We start from the raw sequence: 17,559 nt of genomic DNA on the forward strand, positions 1-17,559 counted from the left end.
AAATGAAATACATAATTAGATAATTTTAGCCTAGCTTATACCATCCGTTATACATTAAACGTGTATGTGTAAACGTATTATGCACATGCGTAAATGCTACGCATACGCAGAAAGTTTGTAGCTTTGAGGTGCGGATTATAGATCATTCTGGATTAAATATATTGTATATACTTATTCATAATATTTATTTACATTTTACATGCATGTTAAATCGCATGATAGAATACCGACCTTTGTTTTTTGTGGAGAGAAGAAAAAGTATTGCCATTCCGTTTTAACTAAATTAGAAACTTGACAGAACTGAAGCAGCGCTACAAATATTGCAAAGAAAACTTTACAGATTTAAAACTTAAGATGATAAAATTCTCTAAATATGTCTGACATAATCTACATAAGCACTTTCTATAGGGAAACCAAAAATTGTACCTTAACTGTACAACAGTTGTCACCATTCCTTCAGCAGTTATTTTTCTGATTAAGTTGAAATCTCCTACATAAATGCTACCATCAGGAGCACTTGCAAGAGCGACTGGAGCTAGCAACATCTGTTGACTCGCAGATCCATTACAATTCTCACACTCGAGGGGTCTACGGATTCCATTACCCATTGTTGTCAGAAGAAGTTTAGGTTTCATTTTCAGGTAAACAGTACTACCATCTCCTTTTTCTAATATGCCTGCAAAATAAAAGTGATATTGGCATAATGATGTTATCTTGTTTTTATAAATTCTACATGTAAAAGATAATTAAATTTATAAAATCATATAATATGTACTTGTACCTAAATTTAACAATTATCATACTTAGTAGTCCATTTTTCGTTAAGTTTATTACCAGCTGAAATTTTATCAACAAAATTTTTATATAATACAATAACAGTTTGGCTTTCTAAGGTTCTAAGGTGTAAGTTAAACACCCATGCAAATAAAATAATAAACTGTATTAAAAATTTCTTAGCCTATATTTGATTTGACAATATAAAATAATTTCTAAACTAAGCTCTCTCTCTCTCTATATATATATAATGATCTCTCTCTAAAATTCAGACAGATGCTCACACTTTCAGATGATTTTGGATCTTTGATGAAAGTGCTTTTCACGGAGAAGTGATGTTTACGTACTGGCCACTTTATGTCAAAGATAATTACCATGAGATGGTTCACTGTGCTTTAGTCTTTATCAGTCAGGATTACATACACATACCGCTTCAGCACACAGGATAAAATTTTTGTAAGTTATGCCTGTCTCTTAGATATCAAAAATCAATGCATCTGTTAAGTTTCCAATTTAAAAGTTAACAGATGTAGTAAGTTTGAAATGACTCTGATTGTATATTGCAACAAGTGACACAAACAGGATATGCTGTTTACTAATATTCTCAGAAATGCTGATCTCTGTAAAACTTCTTTCGGAGATAATTATGGTGAAAAGATTTATAGTGTTTGTAAAGAATGATATTCAACAAAGGATATGCATATCATTTGAAGGTACATGGTAAAAATTTTGAAGGGCATAATGTAAGGCAAAAAATCAAAAATCTAATGACAAAATTGTTTGGATTTAAAAGTAAGACTGATAATATAGAAAAATGAGAAGCTTACATATCTCACAGAAATGATGAATAAACTTGAAATTTTAGGCATGAATAGGCAATGAATTCATTATGCTATACTAATACATTATATTTTATTGCCAAAACTTAGCTTAATTACTATTATATTCTTAGCTATATTTTAAGTATCTTAAAATGCATTTTGTATTTACAAACAGAAATAGATTTATAGTGCCTTGCATATGTGAGGGGCCCATATTTCAAGTTGTGTCCAAACTATTAATTTTTAAAACAAATTAAATAACTCTGTCTGTTAAGACATGAGGGGTCTCACAAGTTCATGTGAGATGAGTTCTCCACTTACCTCTATCTCTAAATCTACCTCTGTTTACAAAGATATATTTTTATTTCACATGCTCGTTTTTTGTAAGACCTGCAAAATTCTACATTTTTCAGCAGTGATTACTGCAAATAGCATAATTACTTATTTATTTTTATAGCTTAAGAGTATACTTTAAAAGTATATATTATTTAAAACTTAAAATATTTTGGTGCATTTTTACAAAAGAATTCTTATTTACTCAAAAACATTTCCTTATCATTTTCTTTGAACAACATTTTCCCCTTGCACTGGACATTATTTTAGGTACTTAACCTGTGACATGGATTCCACTGTATCAAAATAATATAGCAGAGGTGTATATATATTTTAATGTTTGTCACCTATGCAGCAAGTTGTCATATTTTTTTTAAATTTCAACAAGAAACAAGCATGCATCAATAAGAAGGTAAAACTATTTCTAAATTAAGTTTAAAAAAAAATTACCTCACTCTACATATATAAAAATCAGATTCATTGTTTCATTTGAATTATATATGGAAATGGATTATGCAAATAAAAAATAACTTCGATTCTTAACGTTGTCTTAAAAAGTTGTTTTGGATTATGCTTTATGGAAATAAAAATATTGTTGCGCTCTACAGGCTTGTAGATTTGGAGTGATTGACAACAACACCTGACAAAGAATCAAAACACAATTTATTTGCCACTATTTCGCAGGAGAGTTCCAAAGACATGTTTACAATCACTGAAAAACTATGATATACATGCTGAAGCAATCAGCAACACAGCCTTCCAGCTATGAGGCTGTAACGGTGAAAATAGCTTCACAGTAAAACACCGAGTACAGCTCCTGACTTCGTCAATTGCTCTCAGAGCTGAACACAGTACCTCGAAGATACTCTTCACGATACACTATTACTCTGCGTACAAGCAGGGTTTATGTAGCTCTTGAACTGCCTTCAGGAACATTCTGGAGCAAACCGGTAAGAATTCATTCTAGAATTTTCTCTCTCAATCTATGGCATATTGCCAATTTTGAGCCAAATCTGGAACCCTGCCTTTCCCTGCAATTTTCTGGCAACCCTAAATCCACTTTGCAAGGAAGCTATCATATTCCAGGCATTTGTAACAATATTTTAATTATTTTGACATATGTTTTTTAAATAATGATATAATATACGAAATAAAACTCCCCAACTTGCATTGTGACACTATGTGTATTATTTGCCCTGCAGAAACAAATGAACTATTTACATAAATTTTGAATATACAGATAGACGGCTGTGTCAGTTGAGCTAGAAGTTTGGAGTTTCTGACATACTTAAAAACAAACAAAAACAAATGTATCTATTAAGAATCCAGTTTAAATTAGAATATATTAAAAAACATCCCCTACAGCCTTATCATTTATTCTTTTTGTTAGTTTATTTCTTTATTTTAGTAGTCCAAAATCCAATTTTTCCATAAAGTCTTGGAAAAGATATCACTTCACATAACTCCCTTTCTAAGCAAGTTTCAGTTTTGTTGCCATAGTTAATATATTTACAGATTTCAGAATGAAAAGAAAAAAAATATGCTTACCTTCATGAAAATTATATTTATGATGAATATCTAAATTCCATCCACCAATGTCAGATATACTCATATCATGGCCTCGTACTTGTGTTGTCTGAATTTCCCATATTATGTGGTTGCATGAACTGTACTCATATCCAACAGAAACTGAAAGGAATTTTCATTTTAGTTTTTGAAAAATCTGAAAAGCACTTCTATCTAATGCTTTTATCATTAACATTCAAATTAGAAGATCCAATTCCTGAAATAGTACCATCGTCTTAGTCATGTACCTGTTACATTCAGTCTTCCTTTTTAGTTTACACATTAATACACACAAATGAAAAATGGTTACTAAAGTGATTGAATTCTACTTACTGATAATGAAAAGAATACAAACAAAACAGATATTACTAGGAATAACTAAGGCAAATTAAGTATACTAGTTTGGGTAAATTAAAACAATCTTTATATAGCATGTTTTAAAAAGTGGTCACATAAAAAAAGAAAATAATTCAGATGACAAGAATAACTTTTATACAATTTTTCTTAGATTATGAAGTTTTAGTCTTATAAAATGTAAGGAAGTTAAGGACATTCCTTTTATACAGTCTTATAGGGAAGTGGTTGGCTTACCATTTTGGTAATCTCACAACCTGTGTTCAACTGCCAGTAAGGACTCAAATGTTAAAAGAAATACCATTACAAATCTCAAAATATCTGGTGCCCAAATGAAAAACTGTAGATGATAATTGGGTCACAAACTTGGATTGGTAGACTAAGGATCCCCTCAATTACCATACTTAAACAATACTTAATAAATACTGTTTTAAAACAACTCTATCTGAAGATCATATCAAAAAAACTGTGCTGTGGAAATACTTGACAAGGTGCATATTTCACAATTTATTATGCTGCTCTCTCTCTCTCTCTTTTTTTTTTTTTTTTTTTTTTCTTTTTTTTCACACCAAAATTTTTTTGCACTTGGTTATAAGTAAATTACTGTAGAATATTTCATAGGCAGATATTATTCCATGCAGATGTGCTTGCACAGAAAAGTACTCATTAATCACAGATAGCTCTATTTAGTTATGGTTATTAATATTCACAGAAATATAACACTTATAATTTTATGTAGCATTATTTTGTATGTTCATGAGTGGTTTTTACAAAGTGTGTCCTTCAAATATGAAATTATAATTTCTAGTTACCTGTTGCTGAGGCAATTCCATAAACTTTTTGTCTGTAAACATTTCTTCTATTCCAAGCATATGTATACTTGATAGCAGGATCTGCTTCAAATGTCTTCTCAAACAGAATGCCCTCAATGGATATCCTCAAATGAATCAGACGCAAAGTGGTTGGTATCGAATCAGGAGTCAACTGCAATTGAATTGTTGACAAATATCCGCTAACCCTACTGCTATGATAGACTAGATGCAAATCAGTGCCTGGGATAGACAGACTTTCTTGGATGACCTAAAAGAAAAACATTAAATTCATTACACATTCAATTAGGGAAACAGAAGATAATACAGTCAAAAGTCATTAATTTGGACACCCATAATCCGGAATGATCTATAATCCGTACCTCAAAGCTACAAACTTTCTGCACATGCATCACATTGACGCATGCGCGTAAGACCTTTACGGCTGCGAATATGCGTGTGCGCATAATACGTTTACGCATGCGCGTTTAATGTATAACGGATGGTATAAGCTAAGCTAAAATTATCTAATTCAGTTAATGTTGCAGAATGCGTTGCTCCTTAATCTTCGAATTGGATCCGGCTTATTATTTTTTGCAGACTCTTAGAGCAATTTTATAAAAGTAAGCTTGAACTTTCGATTATGTCAAATAGAATTTCCAATATATATTTACTAATATGTAAAGGATCTACAAATCGAAAGCATGTTTCATTAAACAAAGTAAGTCCATTAAACAAAAAGTGGAATTGCTGCAAAAAATGGATAAGGGCATGATCCTTTGTTTATCTAACCATTGCGAAATCTGTTTATCAATTTCACGCTGCTCTGGGTGGGTGGTGGGGGGAACTATGAATTGGAAGTTGATCTGTCAGCACTATCCTTATCTTCAGGGCAGATGTTTTTATTTTATTTGGCTTATAATTTCTTACTAAATGTAGTATTTCATCTCGATGTACTCCGCCTTTAATATGATTAAAATCAAATTCCTCGTCATTATAATTCGCTTCCGATAGTGAAGAAAGTGACACAGAGGTTATTGAAAACGAAAGAATTTCGATTGGCAAATTAGTCAGTATACTCGACACAGCAATTATAGGACTTCAACAGCGGAACTTTGTAACTGAACAAGAAATTATGTCTGTTTATAGAATTAAAGAGAAAGTATTAGCACATAAAATGAAGCAACTGAAACCAACTTACATTGAAAGAAATGTTTAATTAAGTAAACAAATAAATATTAAGCTTTTTTTTTTTTTTTTTTTTTTTGTTGTTGTTGTTGTAAATTTTGATACCCTTTAGATCATAATTGTTCTTTATTTCATAAATTACGGTTTCATATTTTTAATTTTATAATTCCTGCATGCCATCTTACCAGATTTAAACTGATGATCTATAATCCGGAATCGCCGAAGTCCCAACGTGTCTGGATTAACGACTTTTGACTGTATAAGGTTTTACATATAAAAATAAAAAACATACTGTAAGAAGAGCAGAAGACAGAAAACCCCTACTTAATATCCGCCACCACCTGAAAAATATGCTTCTTCTCTCTCTTATCTTCTTCGTGCTCAAGACAATACAGAGTGAAATATGTGGTAGTTTGGGCAATTTTGCAAAATCTAGACATCAGCAACAGGTTTTCTCATTCAGTATAGAAGGAAGCTTTCATGTTCATTGAATATTGTTTTCACAGCATTAGCTAAACAAATATCCTCCCAAAATCGTTAAATTTGTACCTATAATTGAAGATTAATCCTGTGCTGCTTCACTACAGCGAGACCACAATAATCATAAATATGATACTCTTCAGTTAAGAGGTCAGTAGCTCAAATGTATGGAATCATATTAAGATAGCACCATGAATTGTGCTAAACATTGTAAGCTGAACATGTTTTGATCCAAAGATATTTTCTGCGTGAAATTTTGACAAAGGAATTGCAGGGAATTTCACAATTTGGCAGCTGCTGAATGATGAAGAATTTTCCAATAAATTCTTTTAGGCGACAAAAAAATTATTGCTCAGCAAAAAAATGGACAAAATGTGCTACTGTATAAAATATAAGCCTCCCAACCGTTATAGTGGTTGGAGCTGCTGACTACTGTACAGATGAGCTGGTGCTGAAGGTCCTCAAGATGGCATTGTTGTTCATAAACTTACAGTGCCTATGTGACAAAGAAGCACTCCAAATACATAGCCAGCCAAAAGTCCTCTCGAGAATTCGGTGGTGAAGCAACAGACCCTCAGATTGCCTGGAAGTTCTCTCCCAAAATTAGATGAAAGCTTAACAGTTGGCAAGGCTCATCAATATCTAATGTATACCTATGGGAACACAAGATGCTGGCCTTGCTTCAACCAGTACCTGTTTAAATATAGAATATTAATTCATCAAGCATATTCAGCAAGCATGAACTCCTGCTAGACTGCGTGCTACAGAGCAGCACAGGTTGTGTTCCAAATACCCTACATACTAAATGCCTTTCAACACTGATTAAATTAAATTTTATATACGTTACAGGCATGAAAGGACTGTTGAGAAATATAACTTATACATTCCCTTTCAAGAAATAACTTTTATTTTTCCATACTATTAGCAAAAATAAGTGCCATTTGTAAAAGCAACGGGTATCATTTCTGATTACTGATTCTATAATGTGCTGTTCATAATATAAGGATGATAGCAAAGATTCTAGTAACTGTTCAGTTGGTTCATTTGGCCAATAAAGAATATCCTCTACCAACTGCTTTTAATGCAGGGAAGGGGAATGAAAGGCATGCTTCCATGTGGTCTTGCAATGCAGGGTCAACACACATGCTATATACAGATAGATACTGAGTTCAGTGATATATGTTGAAGATTCATATTTGGTTCACAAATGATGCAACGAATTTTTTAATAAATTTCACTTTGAAATAATTTAATGTCTGTCGAAGTTTAGTTTTTTTCTGCAGAAACACTAATATCTTCAAGAGTTACAATATATTGCATTAAACTGCATATACAATTGAAAATACAAAGTTACCTGAGGTTCAGCAAGAATAGCACTTCTGTCTGGACAAGCTCCTTGAAAACCATGCTTCCATGTAGCCAAAACAACTGGCTTCATATTATCATAATCATGATCTAAACAAAGCAGTGTTTTATATTCTTGGGGCTTTTCATCATCAGTGCTCATCACCACTTTATTGATGACAACAATTTCATTCCAAGGGACGACTACTGTGACGTCTCTGGGACGAAAAGGATCTCTCTGGAAATGCAGTTTTACAGCACCACCACCATTCACCATGATATCAAACCTGCAATGTATCATATTTTAATAAAATTCAATTATCACTTAGTGTCTTCATTAAATAATGAAGAAGTTTGATGTGACAGTATGATTATTACAAATGCATTAAATAACTTTAAAAGAGTTTTATTACATCAAACTAACAAACTAGTACAAAATAATTACAACTGCAGGTATTCTAACTGCTTACATTTATTACATTTTTGGCAACAACATTTTTAGCTGTTCTGGGGGGAAAATGTTTTAGAAAATTTTGTAACCTCCCCTTTTCAAGAAAAAGTCCTTTGGAAATGGTCTTGAAAAAAGGGACCTTGTGATCATCCTTGAAATTTATAAGATTTTATTCACTATTTAATTTTAAATTTTACTTGTCATGTATAAATTTTACCAATCATATAATGTTTTCCTTCCATTATACCAAAATACATATTATTATAGCAGCAACATTTAAAAAAAGTAATACATAAGAAGGCTAGTAATAATCATTATTGGATTCATAATCATTATTGGATTTTAAAAACATTTTTCAATTAATTTTGATTACTGCAAATTAATTGTTACTGTTATTAAAAATACAGAAAGAATGCTTAAGTAAATGTCATATTCAGTAATTTTAAATGCTTAAGTAATTGCTGTACTCGGTAGTACACTTCCGTAACATTTGAGAAAAATAAAAGATCTTATTCATCACTGATTTGCAGTATTACTTATGCTGGATAAATTTTTTTAAATTTAAAACAGAATAAAGTCTTTGAATGACTAGAAAAATGACTATCTGGAGTAAACCACTTACTTTAAAGTAAGTGGTCATATTCAGTAATTCAGTAATTTTAAGTAAATGTCATATTCAGTAATTTTAAATGCTTAAGTAATTGCTGTACTCAGTAGTACACTTCTGTAACATTTGAGAAAAATAAAAGATCTTATTCATCACTGATTTGCAGTATTACTTATGTTGGATAAAATTTTTTAAATTGAAAACAGTAAAAAGTCTTTGAAAAACTAGAAAAATGACTATCTGGAGTAACCACTTACTTTACTTTTATGACTATGTATTTTAATTTAACCAACACTTATTTTAAAATATAAGCATTTTATCTCAACATTATATTATACTAAGAAAAACAAACACAAAATATACAGAACCTCACATAAATAATCATTATTATTATTATTATTATTATTATTATTATTATTATTATTGCATTATCATCCACAGCTAATATAATGCTATTTTATCTCAAAGGAATAGTAATGTCAACTTGTTAGTAATTCAAAGCATCATTATTACTCAAAATAATGCTATAATTAGAAATAATACAACTAAAGTAATTTCATTTCATCCAAAACAATAGATTGAAGCAAACAAAATAAAAGGAACCAGTTTGGTATAAAAGAAGTGGTAGCATGAATTAGGTCTGCTGAGATTAACAGATCTCATCAAATCAGGCGAGTGCTGTTTGCCTAAGGCAGTGTGCTCCAACCTTTAGTTACCCGAGGGCCAATTAAACTTTAGTATAGGAGAATAAGGGCCAGACATTAAACAACAAAAATGAATTACATATAAATCACTAGTTTAATATATCACTTTATTTTACAGTCTAGAAATCAATGTGATGATTGGTATTGCTTTTCTGATACAAGTTTATCAATGTCCATTGTAGTTTCAGTAAGGCAAAGTCTCAAGCTTGATTCCAGTGAAGCGCTTTCAGTGTGATCTCTCGTTTTTGATTTAATTTGCTTGAGAGCAGAAAAACACACTCACACACATATGTGCCAAACAGCAATAACATTTGCAAAGAGAATTTATGCAGTTTTGGAAAACACTCTTTAGAAATCAGTTTCCAGAAATGTTCAGTGACATCACACTTTTTAGTCTGGTAGAATGGATCTGCCTGAAGATCATAAATTTCCATTTGAAGGTAGCAAGGCACCACACTTACTTCAATTTTCATGGGGTTGTTTAACAGTGAAAGTTTTGTTTTTAGGGAGTCAAAATCTTGGAATCTGTCCTGGAACTCTTTCTAGATATCAATAATTATTTCATGAAGGATGGTAAAATTTGTGTTGTTTTCTTCTTTCCGCAGCTGACAAAATGGGAAGTGTCCATATTATTTGCCTTCAGTGTAATTAGCTTTACATTAAGTTTTTTTTTTTAGAAAGCCTTCTATATGTCCATAAAGCAGGAATATATTTTGTTTTCTGTTTTGTAGTTTCAAGTTTAAAGCATTTAGATGGGAGGTTAAAATCTGTCAGAAAAACAAGATTGTTTAAAAACTGGATGTCTTTCAGTTTTTCTTGATGCTCGGTGCCCAACATTTTCTTTTTTGAGGAAAGCAAAAATTTCATTCTTCAACCCCAAGAACTGTGACAAACAAGTTTCAGCACTTTGCCAGTGCACGTGACAGTACAATAAAATGTCAGAATATTCAGCATTCAAACTGTCCACAAATGCAATAATTGCTCTGTGTCTCTGGGCTTCGCCTCCCCTTATTAAATTTACAATATTTACAACAGCTTTCAATATTTCACTCAGCCTTATAATTTTTCCACAGAGAGCTTCCTGGTGGATAATACAGTGGGAAAACAAACAATTTATTCATTTTTCTTTACGCAATCCTAGTAACCCAGTTCTATGATCAATTATTGCTTTAGCTCCATCTGCTGTAATGCCAGAACATTTCCCGAAACCTCCATATTTAGAAATGGCCATTATTCAGTGCGCTGAATATATCAATACCTTTGGTGCTAGTTTCTAATGATTTTAATTCCAACAGCAGTTCTTGAATTTCAAATTCTTCATTTATTGTTTTGACAAAGATAGCTGGCTGATGTCAGCTATATCTGTGCTGACATCTAGAGAGTAAAATTAACATTTTTCCAAAATGCCCTTGAGAGTATCTGAAACTTCACTACCCATATCATTAATAATTCTTTTATTTACTGTCTGATGGACGCTGTTTAAAAATTTCCAGCATCTTCTTATGTCCAAATGAAGATGCCATTTTTATAGCACTTCTTTTAATAAGCTCACCATTCCTTAAAAACTTTTTACTTTATAATTACTTTTTACTTTACAGTTTATTCTGTTTATTATTATTTAAAGCAGTAAGAAGGGTCTTTTGTTTTTCTAAATGCTTAACTAACATTTTTTTCTGGTAAGAAGGGCAATCGCCAACAAAATGAATAAGAGGGCCACATGCGGCCGGCGGGTTGGACCATGTTGGCCTAAGGAATGGTACGCCTTCCTGCAGAGTAGATTCTAAGGGTATGTATTCAGATAACACATGGAGATAACCAGAAAAACATGATATAGCCAACTAGTTTGCCATGATCTGAAACTGGTGGCAAAATATGATAGAAGAATACAATAATAATGCGTACTCAAACAGCTAAATAATGGAATACTTTTTCAAAGTATTTTATTAACTTTTCTGGAATCTATACAAACAAATTTTAATAGAACTAATTTTTAGCAGAATTTCCACTAACTGATCATTTGAATAATCAAGGCTGTATTATATTTCATATTAAAAATTTATAATACAACTTTGAAGAGGCCAATTGATTGTTTTCTTACCATCCTCCTTCTCTTGTAACAGTGAAGCCCAGGTGAGCATCGCCGGCGACACCAACTCGAATTCCCATAATGCCACTGCCTAAAGAGCTTACAACTTGTCCTCTGATTACAGATGCACGGCTGAAAAACATTAGGATTGCATGAATTTTCATAAATACTTTTCAAATGGACAAAACCACATAGATAATATGTTAAGGAATAAACAATTACAGTAAACTGGATAGAACTATATACACATATTAAAAAAGCATCATAACTCTGAAATCTTTCGAATTATGAAATTAATGGTGAAGATCAAAAGCAAACTCTGAAATGCACAATAATTAAAATTGATATCCATAAAATCTTCAAATTATCTAGATCACATTTTCTTTTTAACCCTGAGTAAAATTAAGATGATAGCTAATAATAACATCTGATGACTTTTTGTGTCTTAGGAAAAAATAAATTGTTATCACTTACAAAATATATTTGCTAATGCCTTTTGTGCAAGTTATACAGTGACGAAAAAAGTACAACTGCATTATGAATAAAGAAAAGCTTGTTTTAAATATAAAAATTTATGTTCTTTATCTTCAGCTTCTAGGAATTTATTATTAGCTAATAGGCCTGTCATTAAGTATTTTGTTTAAAACTGTTCAGGTACTAAACTGGAATTTGAATACAAATCTTAAATGATATTTTAAATTTTTTTATTGCTAGTTAAAATAATACAGAATAATTTCCCAATATAGTTCGTATCTATCTGAACAGAGGTACCTTTATTAAGCTTAAATAATACATAAATATACATGTAATATTAATTCCGAAGATATCTTAAGATTCAAAAAAAGATTAATAAATAAATAAAGATGACATAATATGGATTAATTTTCCAGGTGATGCATTTTAGATTACAGGAACAGAGTGCAGCAAAATTTAAATGAGGAGTTAAATGGACTAATGCTAAATTAAGTTAAAAGTTTTCTTTCATATTTTATATCTCACGTATGAGATTTCATATTTCATATTCATTATACACATGAGATTTCATATGATATTTCACATTTCATATTTTATATGAATATTACAAAATACTTTCTTAAAAATGTTATGCATTAACTTTTTATATTATTTATATAAATTAATAGCCAGTTAATTTTTACTTGACCTCGAAAGAATAACATGTTAGCAATTTATCTGAAGCCTATGCTATTTTAATTTCTCTGTGTGTATGTCTTGAATATTTGCACTGTAATTAATACATACATATAAAAGAATAATATAAACATATACAATTTATGAATAAAATAAATTTATAAAAATATAATTAATGGTGCATAGTACATACCTGGCATTAAATAGAAGCCCAAGCATACTATGCAGCACAAATTAAAAATTTTTAAAATTAGTTTTCTCACATCGCTGTTAAAAACAGTGCATTTAATATTAAATCAATATTTTTAAATCTGTTTTCAAGTTTTGATTAAACTCATTACTTACCTGTCATTAAACACAGTTCTGTGTGCATAACTTTGAACAGAGCCTTCCTCTATCATAAACTGCATTCTTTGGAAAAATGATGCTGTCACGGCCGGAGGCTGCTTTCGCAGAAGTACGTCCAGAGGATCGACAGCTGCAAAACACAATGGGTTGTTCTCACACGATTTTTCTTGACAGCATTCACTGTCAGCACAATCTACCAGTCCATCTGCAAGAATTGAATTTTTTAATTCAATTTTTTCAGCAGTCCATAAAGAATTTAATTATTATATTGAAAGAGGAGCAAGCTATGTTAGCCCATTTTTAATGACAAAACTAGTCCCATGGCCATGGTACAAATTAACTATGAATATTCAGGTTATTGATACAGTACACCACTAATTAACAGATTGCTATGCCATCAGTGTATATTGTACCTGTAAAGTGTATGTGGGAGATGGATGCTGTATATAAAACATGTGAAACATCTAGTGGATGTTAAATAGGGATGTCACTATCTACTGTGAAGCATTACAGTTGCCAGTCAGTGTAGGCACTAGTCATAAAAAAGTTAAAATACAACAAAGTCCTGATAATCCAGCTAAAATAAGACTGAATGGTGATTGGATGATTAGAGATGTTATATAAACATGCAGCAAAGGATAATCAGCAATATTGTTTTAATTAAAAACCTGGCATAACAAAAGATACATATATATATATAATAACTGCACATTGAAATGGGTACATAATTATACCATTTTATACCTACAAATTACTTGACTTAAAGACAAAGATAATTCTTCTACAACACACAAAATGGTATACAATGCTTGTAGAACAGAAAATATAATGATAGACAATTAAAAAAGTGATAGCATGTGCTCTGCAAAGTTCAAGAAATTACTTTGTGATGAAAACAAGCTAGTTAGTCCTATGGTCATGGTACAAATTAACTATTAATAGTCAGGTTTGTTCATCTCAGTGCTATGATTCACTTGAAAATAACTATACTTGAACAGAGCACTATAATAATAAGTACAATAAGAAGTAGAAATATTTTTGCAATACTATTATCACTATTTCTACTATTAATAAAAATATTCTTATTAAAAATCATAATTTCTAGCACAGAATTGGTTCTAGTCAATTACAACAACAACAACAAAATTATTAACTTAAAATATCAAAAATTTTACACATCAAGTTTACTTCTTAAAATTCAGTTTATTATTAGTAGTAAAAGATTTAATTTGTTTTTTGTTTAATCTTAAGATAAAATGAAAATTTAAATAATTATGGATATGAATTATGATTAAAATTTGGTTATTTTTAGAAGCAAATACTGATGAAAATAGGAATACATTCGAATTCTCCAAAATTTTAAGTTGGGGGTACATTAGAATTTTAATTATGACCAAAGGATAAAAAATTCATGAAGTAGGTTATAAACATTTGACAAAAAAATTCATACCTTTGTCATTGTCTATTCCATCATTACAGTTCTTTTCTAAAGGTATAGAGCAATCGGGACCATCCCAGTCATGCTGACAGTGACAAGTCCATTCGCTTTCATCATTCATTGAACACTCACCATGATTATTGCAATTCTTTGAGCATCCCTCTATAATGCAACAAGACGAAAACATATAAATCACTGAATCTAAAATGAAACAATTCTGCTATCCCAGCAGAAATAAAGAAAATTTTTGCAAGTACTATTTTAGGATAAAAATGTTGTTTTTCTCTATATTTTCATAATGATATGCAGAATTTGCTTCAAGCACTCAGTAGCCATGAAGGCATTATTTTTATTTATTCATTTAGCCTGAAATACAGCTGAAATTAAGTGCTATTGTTTTGACAGTATGAATTTTATGTTCTGTAAAAACAGAAATTGCTGCTACTTTACTTGGTTGCAAGCCCAGTCTACAAGCAATCTGGTGAAAAACTGCATAGCCACATCTTGAATAATAAAACTCTTCTTTATTAAATAAGCACTAAAGTCCCTGCATGGTGCTAATTTATGATGGAAGAATATTAAAGCAGTATCTGTCATCAACTGTTCAGTTCTGTTGTTTAGAACAGCTTGTTTTAAATACATAATTTTATGTTCACCATGTAAGAACTTTTAGGGATTTATTTTTAAACAAGTTATATGTTTATTCTAACTATGCAGAATTAATATGTTTCTGTATTCAGATGTTAAACTGAAATTTGAATTCAAAGATCATGTTAAATTTTTCTTAATTTAATTTAATTTTCATCATGCAATATTTTTAACTAAAAAAAGTATTCAATACATAAGCAAAACAAGAAACTGGATCCTTAAAAACAAAATTTGGTAATAATAGTTTATAATTATGTAAGGTACAAATGCATCTTGGAGCGAAATTCCTACACTTTCAAGAAAACATGAATTTTGTGCAGTGTATTATGTAATTCAAACCATTCTAAAGATTTCCAATATTTGCACTACTTTAAAACTTATCCCCAAAAGAAGATTTAAGAAAAATATCAAGTAAGCCTAAGAGCTGCAATAAATTGCACTTAATGCATTGATTGTAGCTACAAGATTCTAGCACCTAGCAGCAAATAATGTAGGTAAGATGTTGAATAACTGAGTTTTGACACAATTTTTACAGCAACTGACTTTACATTCTCAGCTAAAATATTATTCATTTCTACACGTTTTTTAAGTGCACATTTTTTATATGTAAAGCATGGGGAGTCCAAGTTCATTTTTATATGATTTAGTGTTTGGCTTTGAATTTAGTTATAATATGATTTGCTGGCCACAGACCTAATGATAAATCTTATAACTTATTATATTTGGAGATTTCTTTCATTTAAAAATATATACCAGTTTTATTTTTTTTAATTACATCTAATTGTACACTGCATGCTATAAGCTGTCTGTTAAAAACCTTTGAAGTGTTAATATTTTCAGTACAGGTCATTTTTGACTTATTCCTATTTTTAATCAACTAATAAAAGAGTTCAATGTATATGTTTGAAAAAAAAAGAAAAAATACAGACCTAAAGTACAATGTTTTCCATTCCAACCCTGAATGCACAGACAAGTGCCATTACGGCACTGCCCATGTTCAGAACATCTAGGGTCGCACAATTTTTCACTGCATTTTGTTCCAGTCCAGCCATCCTGGCAAACACACTGGCCCCCTTCACAATGTCCTTGCTCACCACAATCAAGGTCACATTTTTCTGTAAGACAAATAAAACATTAAAACAGTTTTAATTTTTAATGGTTAATATAGAATAGACCATATGAAATGTGCAATTTTTTTTTAAACAGTTTGCAATAGGAAACTTCTGTTACACAAATTAATGTTATCCACAAATTAAAATTTTCACAAACACAAAAGCTTATCTAATACAGCTCATTTTTAAAGTTTTTTTTAAACATCCACTGTGTTACTTGCTTTATACCTCGAGTTACTATGAGACTGCAGCTGGTATTTTACAGTATACTGAAATTTCACTATGCTATTTACATGTTAAAGCACTTCCAATGCCTCTTCTTTCCAGAAAAATTAATTTTCAAAGCATTTTGTATTAAAGCTACACTAAACATTACCCTGTAACCAATATGATGGTATTGCTTACAAATGGTGAATTTTGGCATGCAGATATTTCTTTACAATATCACTCAAACTCCTCAAAGTGCATTCACTCATTTAAGAGTTCAGATGTCCTAACTTGACATGAATCAACATGAAAGTTAATAGAAACAGTTCCCAAACTAAAGGCAGGCGTTAAATCTTATGATATGTGTTTGTCTGCATAGTTTTATAGCACTACATTTTCATAATTTGTAATTGCCTTGTTTTATCAAGAGATCACATAACAGCACAAAAATTTTTGTTAAAAATGTTTTGTTTCAAAAATTTAAAGACAAATAATAAGTTAATATATTTTTAATTTTGCTTTCCTCCAATGGCTAGATATTTTTTAATTACACATTCACCAGGAATGGTTGAACACATTGATGATTTATCTACTTTATCACCAAGAACATTGCTAAAACTAACCACAGGGGGTGACCAATATTAAACTTGCAGATGAAAGAGGATTTACAATTACAACATCCACACCTTCTCTGGGATTCAAACCAGAGCCCAACAAAATAGTACTTCACTTCCCTAACCATCATTCCGAACACAGCCGCAAACTTTTAAATGTATGCTGAGCATATCAGATGAGTATAAATGGTTTTAAAAAAGGTATTTTAAGGTTAAAAAAAAGTTACATTTAAGCAAATAATGGCCAGATTTTTTTTTAATCAGGCAAATAATGGCCAAATTTTTTAAGCAAGAAACTTTATATGTATAGCAAAATTTTCTACACATATATTTATTTAATTATTGCATTTTCCAATATTTTATATCTTAAAATGAAATGAAAATTCCACATATTAAGAGTGTGCATGTAATAAAACAGTTTTCCTCATAAAGCCGATTCATTTTCTTTCTTTTTAAATTAAAATACATACTTCAGAATAGAACTAATTTCACTCACAAAAACTGCCACAGTGGTTACACTGATCAG

The 17,559-nt window shown here is 30.6% G+C and overlaps 1 protein-coding gene across 3 annotated transcripts in view; it reads right to left on the bottom strand.

Annotated features, from left to right (window-relative positions):
- LOC118182352 (teneurin-m-like) overlaps nt 1-17,559 on the bottom strand; it is an 828,075-nt gene that overhangs the window by 37,656 nt on the left and 772,860 nt on the right. For all 3 annotated transcript variants that reach the window (XM_085821598.1, XM_085821597.1, XM_085821599.1), the window contains 9 exons: nt 16,030-16,215; nt 14,465-14,614; nt 13,012-13,219; nt 12,860-12,886; nt 11,530-11,649; nt 7,680-7,956; nt 4,661-4,928; nt 3,477-3,617; nt 427-676 (listed from right to left, as the gene is read on the bottom strand). In XM_085821598.1, coding sequence (XP_085677724.1) covers nt 427-676; nt 3,477-3,617; nt 4,661-4,928; nt 7,680-7,956; nt 11,530-11,649; nt 12,860-12,886; nt 13,012-13,219; nt 14,465-14,614; nt 16,030-16,215 — 1,627 coding nt within the window. The remainder of the gene's footprint in view (nt 1-426; nt 677-3,476; nt 3,618-4,660; nt 4,929-7,679; nt 7,957-11,529; nt 11,650-12,859; nt 12,887-13,011; nt 13,220-14,464; nt 14,615-16,029; nt 16,216-17,559) is intronic.

This window comes from Stegodyphus dumicola, chromosome 8, assembly GCF_044657685.1.
Source record: "Stegodyphus dumicola isolate Sdum_Otavi_A_Nest chromosome 8, ASM4465768v1".
In the NCBI taxonomy this organism is placed as follows: Eukaryota; Metazoa; Arthropoda; class Arachnida; order Araneae; family Eresidae; genus Stegodyphus; species Stegodyphus dumicola.